This window comes from Accipiter gentilis, chromosome 25, assembly GCF_929443795.1.
Source record: "Accipiter gentilis chromosome 25, bAccGen1.1, whole genome shotgun sequence".
Taxonomy (NCBI): domain Eukaryota; kingdom Metazoa; phylum Chordata; class Aves; order Accipitriformes; family Accipitridae; genus Astur; species Astur gentilis.
The window spans coordinates 3,547,326-3,565,536 of NC_064904.1; the positions used below are offsets into that span (position 1 = coordinate 3,547,326).

An 18,211-nucleotide genomic window follows, 5' to 3' on the forward strand; every position below is an offset into this window, starting at 1 on the left:
TGCTTTTCAGTGTGAGATGAGGACATAGTAAATTGTAAGGGCAGCAACAAACTAATACTACCTCCATTGCTGAATTTCAACAGCTTTAATGGTTTATAGCCTACTGTACAGTGTTTAGCATAAGGCAAGCTGCTGCTTTTTCTCTGCTAAAAAAAAAAGTGAATAAACCAAGCCACAAAGCTAAAAATGTATGGATTTTTAAAGGGAATGGTTCTAATGCATTTACTTAGATTGTTACATTAGTTTAAGATTTAAGATCATTGTGGTCTCGAGTGTATTCTTACATGAGATTTTTACATTAAAAATGCATTAACTTTCTTCACAAATTAGTAACGCAGCTTCTCCCCATTACTTAATATAATATGCTGTATACCTGTAACTGAACTAAAAAGCATAAACGAAGCTTATAATTACCAGATACTGCTTTTTTTTTTTTAAAAAAAAAAAAGGAACTATTTTTCACCTAAAACCACAACACAATGATAAGTAGGAAGTAAAAGAAAAATAGACCAGAAATGTGGAAAGTACTACCCAACAGCACCAACGTTTCACAAAAGTACAGAAAACTCTATTTTTTTCCATGCAATTTGTGCCTGTGTTCATGCTTGGAGTTTCTTTAGAAACTATATTTAATAAATTCTCAAAGAATACAGTATAGAGCATGTCCCGGCTGTGAGTGGTGTTTGAAAAAAATCATGGAGTTATAGAACTACCACTTACAGCGCCATAGCTGAATATCACTTACTCAGGTTTTAAGTAATGTGCCAGAAAAAGGTATTGAACTATTTTTTATCTTCTGGGCATGGAACCCCCCCCCCCCAGCCCCAATCTCAAGAATTTGCAACTAAGTTAATAGAAAATTAATTTTCAGCAACATAATGCTTTGTATTGTAAATCACTATAGTAACAGTAAAGCTGTGGCTAAAGTTGGCTGACCTCTCAGAGCCGCTACATTTGAAAAAATAATTTATTTGGGGGTTGGGAGGGGGGGAGTTGGGTTAAGGGCTCTTGTGGGAAAGAAAAAAAAAGAAAAAAGAAGAGTAGTGGCAAAGCTAATGAATGAATAATTGCAGGATTTTACACGAAAAACTTTTTTTTTTTCTTCCCCTCAAAACGCTTATAATCTTGCAGAGGACTGAAACTAAAATACGCCTGCTAACTCCCTTCTTCAGAACCCACCAGTGCAATACTTGCTTCAATAATCTACTCATTTTTTTTCCTTGAGCACTTGTCTCCAGCCCCAGCCCCACTGAGACCAGCTGAAGATGGCACCAACTTTCTGAAAGCTGCAGTTACATACAATGATGGGATAGCAGCATTTGTCCCCTGCGGAAGAATTAATCTTATGAAAAACTGAAGCATGAATGACATTAATCCTCTAGTTTAAAACACCTGTTATGTTGGGGCCACTTACTTAATAGTTAAGTGGGTACAACCCGCTTTCCTTTAAGAATGTCGAATGGTGTGAATCAGACACATCTTTACATCACTGGAACAAACGTGACAATAATTTGGGGAATATCTTTAAGAACCAAAAGTTTGAGCTTTGTTGGGTTTGGTTTGGTTTTTTTTTTGTTGTTGTTGTTGTTTTTAAATAAGCTCTCACATGACATCTGTGCCCAAACTGAGCAAGATATGTACTACTAAGAGCAAAATCACATTCTAAGGTCTTGAAGTTATTCCACAACAAGCAACAGAAACTCAGGAAACTCTTATTTTGGCTTTTTGAAGAGAAATCCAGACACACTGAGCGACAGGAATGTACTACCTTTCATTGTCCCAAACTCAACTGTCCTCTAGAAGGTGGAGAAGCATCAGCCCAGCTATTTGTGCACAGATTTTACATGTCTTGCAAAGCGTTGCTACAGGTAAAAGTCCAGTTCAGTTGTCTAAGCGGCATCTGTAATGAGTCTGCTTTTTTTTTTTTTTTTTTACATAAAGTTTACCTTAAGACAATTATTTTCTTATTTTGTAATGGTTTATTATGGGATAAAATGAAGAACTTTACTAATTTATTTCAACTCATATGTATTCATAGGCCTAGATTACATTCACCTTCCCTGACGTACTTATACCTATATTTGGAGGCCTCAGGCAAGGAACCGCCGAAGGAAAATTCAGCTCACCTATCATCTGAATTTCCCTCTGCAGACACCTGTCTCCATCACACCACGAGATAAATGGAACAAATACAGGCCGTAGCTTTAATGCATGTCATCTTAAATCACAGAACCGTAGAATGGTTTGGGCTGGAAGGGACCTTAAAGACCATCCAGTTCCACCCCCCTGCCATGGGCAGGGACACCTTCCACCAGACCAGGTTGCTCAGAGCCCCATCCAGCCTGGCCTTGAACACTGCCAGGGATGGGGCAGCCACAGCCTCTCTGGGCAACCTGTGCCAGTGCCTCACCACCCTCACAGGGAAGAATGCTGTGCATGTCTGGGAACAGAACCAAGGACTAGTGATTCATGTTTCCATAGGAAAGAAACTAAAGAGGCAGTAGTTGATACAGCTTGGTTCTGAAGAGTTTTCTGAAGTGTAGTATTTCTTTGGTTTAGTATTTTTTTGTTTAAAGAACACATTTAAGCCCAGTTGCACAGGAAACTAAAATACGGATAAATCAGAAGAGGCCTATTAAAACAATCCATGTTTGGTTTATGTGGGAAAGGTAAGAAGCATTTTAAAATACACCCTTAAACTTTTACCTGAGCTCTCAGTACTACATAGCATTTTTATATTTACAGTATTTCTTTGTTACCAACGTGCATACACTAGAACAGTGGTTAGTCTGTGTTAGCTGCTGCACTATATAGTAGGTATGGGAGTGGAAAGAGCAATGAATGGGAGCAGCTGCATCTTCCCAAAACCACAGCGAACGAAGTTGCCTGCAGCCTTTCCCTGAGAGCTCTACTGCTCTCCAGTCCTTAAACTCCGCAACCAGACACAGAATACTTCCGATTTGAAACAAGATGTTTACCAGAAAGTGATACGACTCCTCACCCACACCCCCCATGTTGGTTCTTTGGTCCTGCCTTTGCCCATTTATGAGCATTCCTTCCTGTTCTCCTTTCTTTCTCCTTTTCTCTGGGTTTATATTTAGTGGTTTCCTGTTACTGTTTGTTATGTTCCATAATTTCAAAAAGAAGTGGAAATTACGAGAACTGGCTATCGTCACCATGCTCAGACCTTACACTTTCTTGTTGTTACTTTGTTTTACACTAGGGGGAAAAAGAGAACACATGTTCCATGCCTTTTTTTTTCCTCCTTTTTCTTTTCCCAAAGAAAAAGTGAATTGGTTGGATTGCTGGTTTAGCAGTCAACAAAAAAACCCAGATCAAGGTTATGACTGGTATGCTGTTGGTAATCTGAGAAGGGGATGTCGAGTGGTTACCTGTTCTAGCATCAAGTAGACCAGAGAAACCCCCCCACCAAACCCACCTAATAATTTTTAGTTACTTATGAATGATTTTGGCAAGGAAAGCTATTGTGGCTTTTATGTGTATTATACACCTAAAACTATTCTTTTTTTTTTTTTTTTCTGAAATGAGATATGCAGAGTCTAGGTCTGAAGTCAAAGCTAATTGAAGAGCAGAATCTCTGCTGAATCTGGAGACAACCAAAGAAACAGGCTTGGTGTAACCACACCACAGTGATTGGTATAAAGAACGCATAGCAGGCTTTGGCAAGCTCGCATATCTATCCACATGAGCAAAAACCGAATGGTGCTATAAACTTTAGCAAAACAGAGCAGATTGCAAGGAAGCAAAACAAAACCAGGAGAACAAAAGAGTAAGCAAATGCAGTACAGCTAGTGATGTTAAAATCACTGATGTGGTAATTTACTTTGTGACTTGCAATCTTACTTCCCTTTCTGTAGAGTCTACAGGATGATTCACTTTGTCTAAAACACTGATGACATTTATCTATAATTTATGCTAATAGAATTAGGAAAAAAAAAAATATCTTTAAGGCTTGTCAAATCTGTGACACTGATAATGAAATAGGGAAACATGTCACCTTGTCCATGTAAGAATTGTATTTGAAACCAAGATCCTTTGCTTGTCACACCACTATACCATGCACAGCAAGTCCAATAAGGGACTCCAGTGCATAGGCCTAGAGTAAAATCCTGCCTTGAGCACTGTTGGGTGCAATCCAGAAAGCAGGTGAGGTGCTGCGCAGGCAGACACTCAGGGCTTGTTGAAAGAAGGGCACTGTTTGCCTTGGCAAACCTGCAAGTCAAATAGCGGGGTTTAGGCAGCAGCTGAGAGAAGTGGATCACGGTTTTAAACTCACTCACTCCTGAATGCTATCAAAGTCCTGCTCTTGGTATTGAAGTCCTTTATTTTGATCTAGTTTCTAGATCCAGGAGATAACTTGTCTCCAATGTGTCTGCTTTCTGATGGTACAATTGCAGGTCAGCACTAACGCGACTTGTATGAAGTTCAGACTTACTCTGAAATGACCCTTGCTAATACTGAAACCCTGATATTGAGCCAAGTCAGAAGTTACTCTGAATGCATGCTTTCCTTTGGCTGTCAACAAGTGATAAAGTAGCCTTAATTTCCTGAAATGGTTTATCTTTACTTTTATACCATCTCTTGCCTTCCCTATCAAAATCAGAAAGTCGTATACAATGACTGCCTCCTTAAGAATAAAAAAAATTAAAATTTCAAGTCTAAATGATTCAATAATTGGCGGATTTGTTCTCCCTGACTTAATCTCAACTGTGTTCCTCAGTTCCTGCACTATAGCAATTTTCAGTTCTAAATATGTTTATTTATAATTTTTGTTTGCTCCCAGGAGCTGGATTTTCCTTCTCTCCTCTTTTTTTCTAAGCACACTTAAACAGCTTTCAAGGGCACATTTATTTTTTTTAAGTGAAATGTCATTTTGCTGTTATTGAATCAGTTCTCTAGTTTATTTCTTTTATTACAAAAAATATTGCTGACTTTAAAGATCCCAAAGATGTATGTTGGCTGTAGCCAGAAAAAGAGTTAGAAAGACAATTAAGCTAGAGAACGAAATCATCCATTATAAGTGATTAAATTACACAAAAAACTTTTGCCTCCCCTTCCCTGGTGCTGTATAATCACAGAAAAGGCTTTCTCCAGCTTCAGACAGAGCCTTCCTGCCCACGTTTCTTCTCTCTAATGCTTCCAAACAAAAGGCTGGCACTAGTCCCTCCGCATTCCAGCTTCTTCCCTGACCTATCCTATGGGGTTATTTCATCCTCTGACTTTTCTGCTGAGCAATCAGTCACGAGCTCCCACTGCCTACTGAAACAGGGAGCCCATTCCTGTATACACGTGCTTCAAGCACGCGTGGCAACAATTAGCAAGTTACTAGAGTAGCATTTAATGTAAACAGCAAATGAGGCACCGTAACAAGCACCATCACAGACAAAAAGACCAAAAAACCCACAAAGCTGCCATCTTTAACCATGCTTACAGCCAGCTGTTCTCTTCAGCAGAGAATCCCAGCTTGTCCTACAAAACGTGCTCCAAATTGTCCTCGGGAAGAAAGCTGCAACTGAGGCTCTACTCACTCCTCTCCTCAACATTCATGAACGTTCCCAGCTGGCTGACCTCATTTTACCTGGCCAACCACTGAGCAGTTTGCCAGGAAAAACAGTAGCTACCGATACTGGCTGCAATAGGAGGAACAAGGCTGGCAGTTTTGTTTTTAAAGAGCTCCTCAGCCTCCAGCTCCCATCCCAGCCCTTTACAGTAGTGGTGAGGTTTGGAAGAGAGTGAAGAAGCAGGGAGATCTGGAGGCTCAGACTTCCACACTTCAGCTATCAGCCTAGCACCACCGCGGGCAGCCCTGCTGCAATTTGCTCGTCAGCTTCTTGCTGGTACTTCAGCGCTGGCATGGCATTTGAGATTCCTCAGGACAAAAGCACCAATGGACAAATTATCAGTGGAGAGGCACAGCGTTAATGAAGGGAGGGGGGAGAAGGAGGAGAAGAGGACATGACCAGTGACGGAGATCTGAGGAACAAACCCCTTGACAGTCCACATACCTCTTTCATTGGGTGAAGGCCTACGGAAGATCATGAGGCTGGGAGACCCTGAGCCTAGGATTTTGAAGGGAAAACTCAGAGGCAGAAAAATTGGGACTTTGATCTGGCAGTCTGAGTAGGACAGACTATGAGGGAGCTCTTAACAGCCATCCAACTTGAACTGATGAAAGGCAACTTTAAAATAGAGGCAGGATAAATCTTACTTCAAGTCAAAAAGTCCTGCACAGATGTGTTTAATAAGGGAGAGAATCGCAGCTATAGAATAGGACACTGCAACTGACTTCTCTGGCATAGGTAAGATTTAAATGCCAGATACTAATTTTCATATAAAACAGGCAGGCAGGCAGGCAACAAGGTTATGAGACAGATCAGGTCTAATCTCAATTCTCATATGCAATTCCCCTAAAGTCAAAAACGTTAGGAGCAAGATCTCCCTGTACACTCATGACCAAATCTACAGAGTTTTTGCTCCACTAGAAAGAGCAGCTGCATGACTGGCAAGACTTTGCTAAGAACCATCATGCCGAGAAACCCGATAATTGTTTAGTTCATCAACCTCTGTAAAATAAACATTGTTATAGCTCGATATACAAAATATATTCTCTAAGACCATTGGGTAACTAGCTTTGTATAGCACAAAACAAGCATTTGTGGACCTAGGAGAGCACGGAAGTCTGGCTCATTAACTTTTCTTCCCCTTCTCTTCTATATGCAAGCCCTCCCATTCCCGCTATAACCACCATGCATGCAAGATGCTTACAAAAAGAGATGAGGTTTATTTCTTTTTTACTTTTATCTGGTGTAAGAGAATGCAAGAGGTTGCTGCCTACTACCTAATATCAAAGTCTACTGACTAACCTAAACAAATGCCATTGTTAAAGCAATGCTGGCTTACACAGAGAAAAAGAGCACATGACATTCATAGCAGAATGTCATTATGAGAGTAATGCTGATTATTAGTGACTTCTGTTCCCTTCTATGTTGCATGAAAATTAACTGCACTGATTAAAAATCAGGTTCAGTCTGTAATGCATCTCTATGACATGATCTAGACAAACAGCTGATTAAATCTTCCTCACTTGTACCCAAAACAGCTTTGTTCAGGTTTTCATTAACACTGAAATGTTTTTTCAACTTAGTCTCTCAGTTATGTTGCAGGATAGAATAAATGCACTTATGCTAGAGGTGACAGCAGGTCCATTTAAAGAAGTGTATGATTGGATATTTTTTACAACTGGGAGAGAAATCTGAGCAGAGACCTCTCCCAGCTAGTCCCAACTCTGTTAAAAAGTTCAAATGTACAAAATATAATGTTTGGAAAGTTTATATTCTCTCTGAATCCCCCCTATGATGCTGAGAAAATAAAATCAATCCATATTGCTATGAAATTCTATTTTTGCAACTGGTGACATCCCAAGCTTTATCAATTATGAAGACTATAAAATCCTCACCCTAGTCCACATTTCCAGCAGGGAGGCTAACAGCCCAGTCAAGTAACACAGCAATAATCTCTCTTCCACTGAGAATACTTTTATTCACAAGGCAAAAATTGGAGTTAGACTTTTAGGTTGTGGGCAAGGCACTCGCAAAGTGAGCAAATCTATTTTTGCTCACAGAACTAATTTAATGTTTAAGTGCAACAAAAACACTAAATTAGCCATGAAGATCATGCATATCCAATGGCTTTCACCAGACATGACTGTGATCCAGGCCTCTAAATACAGAAATATTTCTAAGTCCTAAGGAATCAGCTCTCTTATTTTCTGCTTCATGAGATGATGTTTCCTTTTGACCATTCATAGAAATATCATTTCCATTATAATAATTAAACATTTATTAAAATACTATATATATTTAAGAGTTAATATATGGTTTCTTTCAGTAATAAAATACAGAATATTCTTTTTTTTCCGATGCTATTCAGACCCCAAAACTTATAGGAGAAACATTCATGCTGAAAATAGATCAATGTACCGCACTAGGTCAGAAATAACATCTCTTGATTAAAACCCCAGGATCTTACTGTGGAACTGTACATTGATTAACAATTCACTTTTTCCTTTTATCCATGTATTTCATTTTCAACATCTGGCAGTGAGTGAAATACAAACCCGGATTATCCGATACTGAAGCAAATCTAATGGCCTCAGCATATTTGTGACAGTCCATCCTTCTGACAGACTCTAGATACTTGTCTTTCAGAGACAGATTGCTCTGTGTCTTGGATCAGCACCATTTCTTATGCATGCAGGGCACAGTAGAATGTCACATTGCAATCCTGGGTATTTCATGCCTACTTCATGCAGTGTCCTCTTTGCAAGTCTCCCATGTCTCTCTCAATGAGGCATATGCACACATTTCCAAACAAATAAGCTGTGTTATCAAAAACATATTAAATATGAGATACAAAAGACTACAATGTTGTTAAAAGAAATGGCTAATACAGTCAAAAGAAAAATTTCAGTTAAAAGTATGATACTCTTAATACAGATGTAAACATATTTTAATTTATTAAATCTTAACTGTTGATATTAACATCTGGGCTACTTTTGTTGCAAATATCCATTTCTTTATATACAAACAGAAAAGCAAGCACACAAATAAAAAGATGAAGACTCTGAACTTGAGCTTTATACTGTTTCGGACTGTCCATGTCCACTGCTGTGTACTTTTTGACAATAATGGAAAGGATACATACCTGCAGTCATCCCCTCCAGCACTGACCACGTATCTGTCTCCACTTGTAAATCGAATATTAGTTAAGTGGGCAGAGTGACCTAAATATCGTTTGTGTTTTGCCTGAAAAAAACCCAAAAACCCAACAATAAAATGAAAGAGTCTAAATACTCTGTCCCCTAAATCAAACAAGGCATGTGTGTTTTTATCTACCTTTTTCTTGCATCACGTATTTATATAATTCAGAATGTTACATAGGTTTTCAAACGTGAAAGATCTCCTGAAGGAGAACTACTATTGAGCTGTGATGTGGATTAAATTGTCACCAAATGAGATAGCACCTGCATATTGGGAACAATGCTCAAGCTAACACAATAAAATGAAACATATCTTGTCACATGATTAACCTGTAAATTTTGTGTAAAATTCCTAACACTGAAAAAAATTATATTTTTGTTGTGTTTAAGCAGTTTACACTGTGCAGTCCCAAATCCTGAAAGTTAACTGTGCTAGTGTTAGCGAAAAATCTGTAAACTCTTCATCCATGGAAATACGCAGATGGGACTAAAATTACCAGCTGCCTTCCTCATCTGTCAAATGGAGATTTGAGACATGGATAAATAAAACTAAGGGCTTTGAGATTTTCAGTATGAAGGCACTATGCTAATGCAGACTGGCAGACAATATTGACACCTACAAGAGCTTATAGGAACAGCTATTAGACAAAATGGTAGAAAAAACTTTGAGGTGAAGCATGCTTATGAGACTATAGAGCTAAAGTTACATAGATGCATTAAAAAGCTACAAATTTAGAGGAGGAAATATTTCCATCATACGTCTTCTACAGAAACAATACAAGACTATAATACCAACAGTACTTGTTGTAACAATGCAAGAACAAGTTCTTACAAATTTTTCAGGACATGGGAAGTCAAACAGTTTGACCATGCCAAAATCATCGCCTGTTACAAGATTGATTCCCGAGTGAGAGACACAGGCACAATTTACATCGGCTTTTTCAGCATGCCTGGACCAGATTCCAATTACTTCATCCCCTAGAACACTGAAACAGAAGAGCAAGAGATTCTTTTGAAAACTACAGCAAAATAAATAGCATAAGAAAATAGTAAGCAGCTCTCATACTGTAACTGGTTTTATAAAAATGTAATTTTTACATTTGTTCTTACACATACACATCTCATACAGGTTTTACTCTGTAAGTAATTTTTGTATCATTCCATAATTGCTTCTGAAACTGAATCAGTAATATAATTCCCAAAATAACGTGGCCCATGACAACACTAAGAAGCAGAGGTAAAAATCAATAGTATTAATATTGTCCAGTGAGGCATTTGTCAAAGAAGTGAATACAGAAAGGACAATTAAAAATAGAATGTCACAACATAAGCACTAGATGAGTAAGTTTCAGCTTTTGGAAAATAAAATTTTGTGTGTTCTCATTATAACTATGGTTTGTTGATTCTGTAACATTTTCATATTAATCAGATGAAAAGTTTCCTTAAGTCCAGTGAAGATCATTATAATCAGAAAGAGAGAGAAAAATGGTCTTAAACAGGAAACATAATTATCTTAAGATTCCAAACCAGACACTTATAGAAAATTTCCTTTGCAAAGCCTTGTGAAAAGTTACTTTCTATTCAGCTCTTCTTATAATGTATTTGCATACTTCCAAGAATGCACAGAAACACCTATTTGTTAATAGGTGAATGATTTGGAAATTTTTCTGTGATACTTGCCCTCCAAATCAGAGCACAGTACACCACATTCAAAAAGGAATGACTTACTTCAGATGTACTGAATTGGGCCAGAAAACACAGGTTTCTTGGTTTTGTATCAAAGAGGTGACAAAAATGGATTACCCAAACAGAAAACAGAAAGCAAGCAAAATGAGTCTTTCAGAGCCCTCTGAAAAGGTTCTAGTTTTAGCCATGTCTTGCTGCAAATAGTCAGGATTATTATTGTTTAAAGTGGTTCATGTGTGGAAAATTTTCAAGCATTTATTCTCAATTTTTGTCTCAGGGTGCTAATCAGAGGGCAATAATTGAAAGCAGGCAAAGGAGCCTGAAATAAGGCACAGGAAATCAGATTTGCATAGAATATTAAATAAATCATTTAAATGTGAAATAAAAATAAAATATGGTATCATTCTTCACATAATTTCCAAGTCTATTTTGAATGAAATATAATAACTTTAAGGTATTTAAAAGTACTTTTGTGTACCTTTTAATATGCAAATATTAATAGCAACTTTAATACACAGATACCATTAGTGTAATACTGGAAATAAAACTTGAATTATCACAGTCTTGTGTTGTCTTTTCATGGTTTGATATGTTTTAATTTTCTCTGTAGTCTTACCCCCAAATTGCTATTTTGAAGTAAATAGTGCAGTATTGCAGGTAATTTGCACAGTGCAATGAAAAACTACTGAGGCAGCTAGAGATATATCAAAGGAAACTAGAGACGCACAGCAAATAGAAAGGCACACATTAGAGAGATCAGCTTTTGCTGGATGTCCTCACTGGTCAAACACCTCATGTTCTACTGAGGGAATCTGCTATGCACCGTCTTTTGCTGTACTGTACTCACCTGATCCGTTGCCAGAGGAGATGTGTGTGTTAAAAGAAAATATCTGACTGAAGGTATGAAATCCACTTTTAAACAGCAGGTGCTTCTCCTGGAAGTTACAAGTGTTTTAACAGGTGTAAATGTGTGAATCATTTACCTTGTCCAAGTAGCCCACGTTATTCTGTCAATCACAGCCTGGTCCACAAGCTGTTTTCCTGAAGGCACTTCATAGACTTGCCTCTTGTAAGACCCAGTAGAGACCTTTGAGATGACCACAGAGAACTTAGAATACATGAACTTGTTTGAAAAGATGAAAATACAACTCTAAAGCTTTGAAAAGCATTTTTGTGTAGTTATCTTTTATTCTGTAACTTAGCTATTAATAAAACTTGCTCAATGAGTTGAAGATTCTCAAAATTCTATACAAGCATAAAGCAACAGTGAGAAAGTGTAAGAAATCTTAAATTTTAAAATGTCTGATTAATAAAAAAAATAATTGAAACATCTCACATTCTGCACACATTAATTCTTTGTATATACTGTGTGTACTAGCATAAGTGTTTGTGTATCAATAAATAAGGCAAAATAAACTCGTATCTTTAAAACTGAAACAAAGGTATTCCTCTCAGCCTGTAGATGTTGATTTGATAGAGGAAAAAGCTTAATCCTCCTCTCAGATGTGAGCAAAATATAGAAAGCAAAGTATGCCTGCTTTATTTTGATTTTTATTTTAAGAAATGCCTTGAGCCCTGTGGCAGGGAGTTGTAACACCATGATTTTGGTGCTGCTCCACGACGGCTAGCACTGAAACGACGCGTAATGCTACTACTGTAGTCAGGGATATGAAGAATTCACAGGTCCCTGGGGCTTACAGAATGACAGACTGTACTCAACCCTCTTCTAAGATAGCCCATCAGCATTACAGAGGTAAAAAGGCAGGGAGACACATTAAAGTGATTTGAAATCTGTTTCTTGTTTCTATGCTTATTCTTGTATTTAATATCCAGGATAACTATTTTCATCATCCACTTATCACTACAACAAAGTAACAGTCTAGTGACAGTAACCTACTATTCCAACATTTCATTACAAAACTTAGCAGTTGTCAAAGCAGAATACTTGCAGAGTATCTATCATGAGTATGTTTTTCATTCAGTATCTTGAGCAATTAATGACTGATACCTGGAGATAACAGCTATCTGCAGAGAAGTCCATCTGGATCACAAAACTTGGGATATCTTTGCAATAGCTGACTCGATTTAATGTGGGACCCAAAGTCAGATCGTAAAAATCCACTGCATTCTCACTGGAACCGACTGCTAAATAACGAGAATCTGGGCTAAACCTGAACAGACAAAAGGGTTTTATGAACACAGGTTGGCACTTGCAACAGATTCTAATATTTGCGAAGCAAGGGTAAATTTGCATTTCAAGTATCTGCTATCCAGAACCGAAGAGGGAGGCAGAGTATTTCATCTGCTAAGCAAAATAACTTTTGAAACAGAATTTTCAGGGAACATATATGTAGAAGGTGGCAATAATTTTGGTACAGCTGTCACATATAAGTGAACTGGGAACATATCCGGAATAACTCTTTTCATTATCTGATCTCATTACCATCTTAACGGTCTAACAACTTTGTGACATGCCCCTGATGACTTTAACGCTATACTTACAAGGCTACAAACTAGAAAAATGAAATGCTGTAAATAAAGAAAAGCCAGACCTTCTAGATGAAATGTACTGAATAAAAAGATGTGAAATCAAACCTTTCATCTACCCAATGTATCTTTTTGCACAGTGGTTTCTTTCCTCCAATTTTCCTTTCTAGTCTTGAAACTCAGTAGCCTCCTGAGTTGAACAAATTCCTCACAGTCCCTTTTGTGTTACTAGGGAAGTTTCTTCATTTCTATTATCTCCGAGACATACCTTTGGACAGCTTTCTGATTCCAGCAACCCTCTAATCCCTAGGCAGGGTTCTCCTGCCTTCCTGCAGCAAGGTCCCTGTTTGCTGATATTTCTCCCACTCATCCTACTTTGCTCTCCAGAAGCAATTTCTCAATTTATCTCACAGAAGGAACAGTCTTGTCCTCCACTCAGGGAACAGAAGCAAAATTTTACTTCTGCTAACTCCTTTCTAACAAAACACAACAATGAGCAAACTGACAGGCAGGCGTTTCCTTGTCTCACAATCCAGTCTGTAAACTTAAGATTTCATTTTACCTCCTACACATCATCTCACCTTGCTCTTTTTCACACCTTCTCAGATGCCCCCCCCCCCCCCCCCCCCCCCGATTAGGATGGTCTCTTCCTATTGTCCACTTACTTCCCCATTTGCCCTTCATTTTAACTAATCCTTGGCAATATCATCTGACACTCGCCCTATGGTACTGCCTGGTTTTTGACTGATCGCTATCTCTTATCTTCATGTACCTCCTTCTTCCTTTCTATTCTTGGTATCGGAGTAATCACACAAGCTCCACAATTCACTCATTGATTCCAGCTCTCTGAAGTATCATTGCAATGCTCCTCAGAACATAAAATTCTATTTTTAAAAATCAAAATAATACAGATTTCTAGAATACTACAATAGACAAAAGCATTATATTTTCTGACCTGATATCCTGAATCGCTGATCTTCTGTCCCTTTTTTTCCCCCAAATTTTTAGAGAGGTCACAAGCAAGATAATAAATTCTCCATTTTTCATGCCAATAGCTACCATATCACCTTCTGGGCTGTAACAAACAGTACGAGCTGCATGTCCTAAGCTGACTTTGTTCAGCATCTTCTGTGAAGAAATAAAAACCCAGAAGAGTAAATATTTCTATTTGTTCATATTTCAAAAGTACCTTATGCTAACAGTTTGCCACTAACAGATAGATTATTCTCAGAATACATTAAAAACCAAGTTTCAAGTCCTCACCACCACAAGTCTAGGATTTTTTTTTTTTTTTTTTTCCTAAACAACAACTATTCCCCAAAACCTACCTTTTCAGCAATATCCCAGAGTCTTACTGTGCCATCTTCTGCAGCAGAAAGGAAAAAATCTCTGGAAGGATGCGTTGCTAGGCCCCAGATTGGTCCATCCATATGGCCATTAATTAGAATGTTGCATGCAGCATTTTTCTCTCCAACTTCAATTATTTCGGCATTTCTTGTCCCAACGAGAATCTTCCCCTTGAACAACAGTGAAAGAACTATCTCTGATATAATACATAAACTACTTGTGATGAACAGTAATAAATATACAATCCAAAGCTATAGTTCTGTCAAGAAGGTTTGCTGAAATCAAATAATCAAATAGACAAAGATAATTTATTTTTTAAACTCCTCTATGATTTATTAAAGTACAAAGCTGTATATAAATCATGATGCTAGTTGAGTTATTGCTTGTAAGTCAGTTATTTGAAGTGTGAAAAAGAAAATAGAAGAGAAATCCTTAGTTAGTCTTTAATAAAAATATATACAGAATATTATCCTACGTAAGGCTAAGATCTCCCAAAGTAGAGGGTTTTTCTGCTGTAAAATCAGTTGTAGACACCTTCTAGCTCAACCTTTAATTTCAAATCCTAATTATAAGAGAAGGAGGAAGCAATTTATCATATTTTTAATGTTATAGATCAATCCACAAATTATAAGCTTTATTTTAAAGACACGATGCTTTCTTTACCTTGCCTCTACAAACTGAGCGAACACAGTCCGTCATTTGTCCTGTCTCTAGTCTGAAGGCACGACACCGTTTCAGCTCTTGATCCCATAGCTTAACTGCTCCTCCTTCCTTTGAACTATGAAGAAATCAGGAACAACCATGAGTATAATGGCTGGCATAAAAAAGACAATTAATGTATGAAAGAACTATATTATTTAATGTAACATACTGTAAACAAGGCATTTTAGTATGTTCTAAATCATTAAAGATTCCATTTGTTTTTACTGAACAGGTGATGTTAATATGCTGAGTCTCCTAGGTAAGCAAGAAATACTGTTTCAAAATCCTCCTTGTACTACTTTACGGAACAAGCTGAAAGATAGTCACTGCTAAACTTAGTCTGAATTAGTAGCTCTTAGGTAATCTGTCTAGTCAAAGGAACAGTTAAGTGTGCATTAAGACAGGCAGAGATTATAAAAATACAGTTGATGGAAACAGGAAAGATATGTATTTTACTACTGTGAAATAAATGACAAGATTTTAACTTTTGTGAAAATTTCACTATTTTCACTGCTGTGAAAAAAATGACAAAATACAGGAGAAAAATCACACAATGTTAATTGCACAAGATACCCAACTAATAAGTATTAACCATGAAAGCACTAAGTATTTCCCACTCACTTTCAAGAGAACTGGTATTTCAGTAAAGAACACATTGAAATAAAAAAATTTTCTAAAAAGGAGATAATGTTTAATAAAACAGTTACAAATCTGGCATTTCCAGTTGAGCTGGGACACGTTTTGACTGTCTTCAAAGAGAAAAGCATCTCCCCCAACAGAAAAGAAAATATAGTGTTCCACAATACTGAGCTGCCAGTGTTACAACTTTGTTTACTGAACGAACCCTGACAAAGAACTCCAGAAAGTTTAATCAGAATTACTGCTTTTGTACTATTATTACTAAAAGAACTGTAATGAATTATAAATTGCTAGTCCTTGCACTGCAATATCCTTTGCTTCCCAATAGCACTGTTTTGACATATGATTGGTCATCATACTCAGCAAAAAGATTTTACCAAAAGAGGCTGGTGAATTGCCATTAAGAATGCCAAGGCAGAAGCAGACATGCAATTTTCCTAAATGTAGAATTTGTTTTGTGTACTTGAAATACTCAATTTTCCCACAGGAAATTAATTATTGTTTATTTCTGTTATTCATTACTATTTCTTTCACATCAAATACTAATTATTTAGAGGGTCTGAAGCTAATGTTAGAGAGAACATTCTCCAAATAAAATCACATTGATGTTTTATAAATACTAGAAGAATATATTTCAAGCACAGGCGTAAGTAAGTTTTCAGGTGGGTCTGAATATCAGCTGTGAACTTCAAGGACTATTTAACAAAAAGGTAGCAAGTGGCCTGTGCCCTGCAAAATGGGGCACTATCATGCCATCACAACGACTGTATTACAGCTGAAGCACTTTATTTTCTTTTATCATTAACAAGGTGCTAAGAAAAAATTAAAATGCTTGAAGAGATATTTTGCTTAAAACCGCAGAAACAAACGATGTTGCTGTACCTTCGATTTGAGAGTAGACAGTTTGCCTCTGCCATCATAACTGAACAGATCCTTCCTTTAAAAGAAGCTGTGCATTATGGTGTTTAATATTTATCATTCATTTATTTAATCACAATTGTGCAAATTACTTGGATTAACAACCTCAGTTCAACTTCAGAAAAAAGAAGTAACCCACCAAGGACTAGGTAATTTTTTAATGCTTAAAGCTGTATTTCAAACTAAATGTTTTTGCCTTCTCTCAAAAATAATACGGTTGTGATAAGTACCATTGAACCATTTAATAACATGACAAGGTGATTTCAAGGCCACTTTTGATTATAATACTTCAGCCTTTTCAGCTTAAGGAGGGAAGACTGTATCATCTCTTTGATAATTGTGTATTTGTATTTGGAGAAACATTGCCTGACTGATGTAATGCAGTACAATTGATAATGCAATATAACTGTTAATTCATTCACATAATTTATTTTACACTTGCCTATTATTTTTAACCAAAATAATGTAAAGTCATCATAAAATGCCTGAAGAAGCTTGCATGTATGCTTTAGAAGGATGACTGTTACCTAGAAGTTAAAATTCTGAAGAACTACTTGTACAGCATTTAGATTCTGATTCAACTACCTAAAGTCAAGGGGGATAAGCACAGCACCCAGGTCAGGATCCTAGTGACTCCAGGCTTTCTCTCTCTTACAATCAATGGAAAAAAAATAGGTACTTGAAGCTCATGTGGGCTTACCTGCACATTGGAGGTGGTGGCTACCTTTTTTCCTACCACCTATTCAGGGATCTGAAAGTGACTACTCTTCTAGCTTTGATGTCTCAGCTGCCTAGTGGTAAATGGGATGAATCCAAACCATTTTTAAAGAATACAAGTGCATGCAGAAAAAAGAAAAAAGATGACTCACGGCCTTTCTTTGCCTCCTGTAACAATCAAACCATCTCTTAATGTGGTATACATTGTGAAAACAGGTCCATTGTGAGCTTTGGCCACAATTCGTATCAACACATGATCTTTCCAAACACAAACATCTCCACTGATAGTACCTGTAAATGTCAAGTTATTCTGAAAAGGGGAAAAATATACTCATCATCTGATTCTGAGTAAGGCAGGAAGAAAAACATTCAGAAATAAAGATCATTGCTATTTGCATTTAGGCTAGATTGCTTTTATTTGCTGCTGTAGAAGAGCAAATTGTGGAAGGTGTAATAAGAACATGTAGGGACAAAACAATGAGCTACTATCTTCTTTCTTGAAGTCTGTAACATGCTTTCTTGTAGCTAATAGGCTCTGCACTGCAAGATGAAATGCAACGACTTAAGCTTCAGCCATGGGGTTATCTATGTTTTCAGTCTATCAGGTGTGCAAACTGTGGTAAAAAAGTAGAAAACCAAGAACAGTTTTGACATGTCACACAAAAGGGCAATTTGCACCCCCTTGCTATATACATTATGCTTGCACTCATTTTTGTTGTTAGGTGAAGGTACTCACTGGATTACAGTAACCATTAGTTTATGAAGAAAACAGTTTGACTTAACTGAGAACTAAAAGCTGCCTGTTCTTCTTTACTTCTGCTTCCTGTTTTTGAAAGGCAATAAAAATACATTTAATTACCTTTGAAATTTAAGGGCAATTTATTAGGATACACTTAAAACCATCAAGAACTGGTTATTGTGCAAAACTGTTTTAGT

General features: G+C 37.2%; 1 protein-coding gene and 1 long non-coding RNA gene across 6 annotated transcripts in view; both read right to left on the reverse strand.

Moving 5' to 3' along the window:
• Nucleotides 1–973: 973 nt before the first annotated feature.
• The window catches only part of LOC126050575 (uncharacterized), a 186,952-nt gene continuing 169,714 nt past the window's right edge, over nt 974–18,211 (reverse strand). Inside the window, exon 2 of the long non-coding RNA XR_007509592.1 lies at nt 974–2,260. This is a non-coding gene — a long non-coding RNA (uncharacterized LOC126050575). The remainder of the gene's footprint in view (nt 2,261–18,211) is intronic.
• EML5 (EMAP like 5) overlaps nt 974–18,211 on the reverse strand; it is a 119,580-nt gene continuing 102,342 nt past the window's right edge. For 3 of the 5 annotated variants that reach the window (XM_049828595.1, XM_049828592.1, XM_049828596.1), the window contains 9 exons: nt 17,428–17,585; nt 14,963–15,077; nt 14,281–14,469; nt 13,908–14,080; nt 12,474–12,636; nt 11,449–11,552; nt 9,612–9,765; nt 8,725–8,825; nt 974–8,399 (listed from right to left, as the gene is read on the reverse strand). In XM_049828595.1, the coding sequence (XP_049684552.1) occupies nt 8,363–8,399; nt 8,725–8,825; nt 9,612–9,765; nt 11,449–11,552; nt 12,474–12,636; nt 13,908–14,080; nt 14,281–14,469; nt 14,963–15,077; nt 17,428–17,585 (1,194 nt within the window). In that variant the 3' untranslated portion in view covers nt 974–8,362. Of the gene's footprint in view, nt 8,400–8,724; nt 8,826–9,611; nt 9,766–11,448; nt 11,553–12,473; nt 12,637–13,907; nt 14,081–14,280; nt 14,470–14,962; nt 15,078–17,427; nt 17,586–18,058; nt 18,099–18,211 lie in introns of those variants that run through there. The other 2 variants (XM_049828593.1, XM_049828597.1) reach the window with 2 other exon arrangements.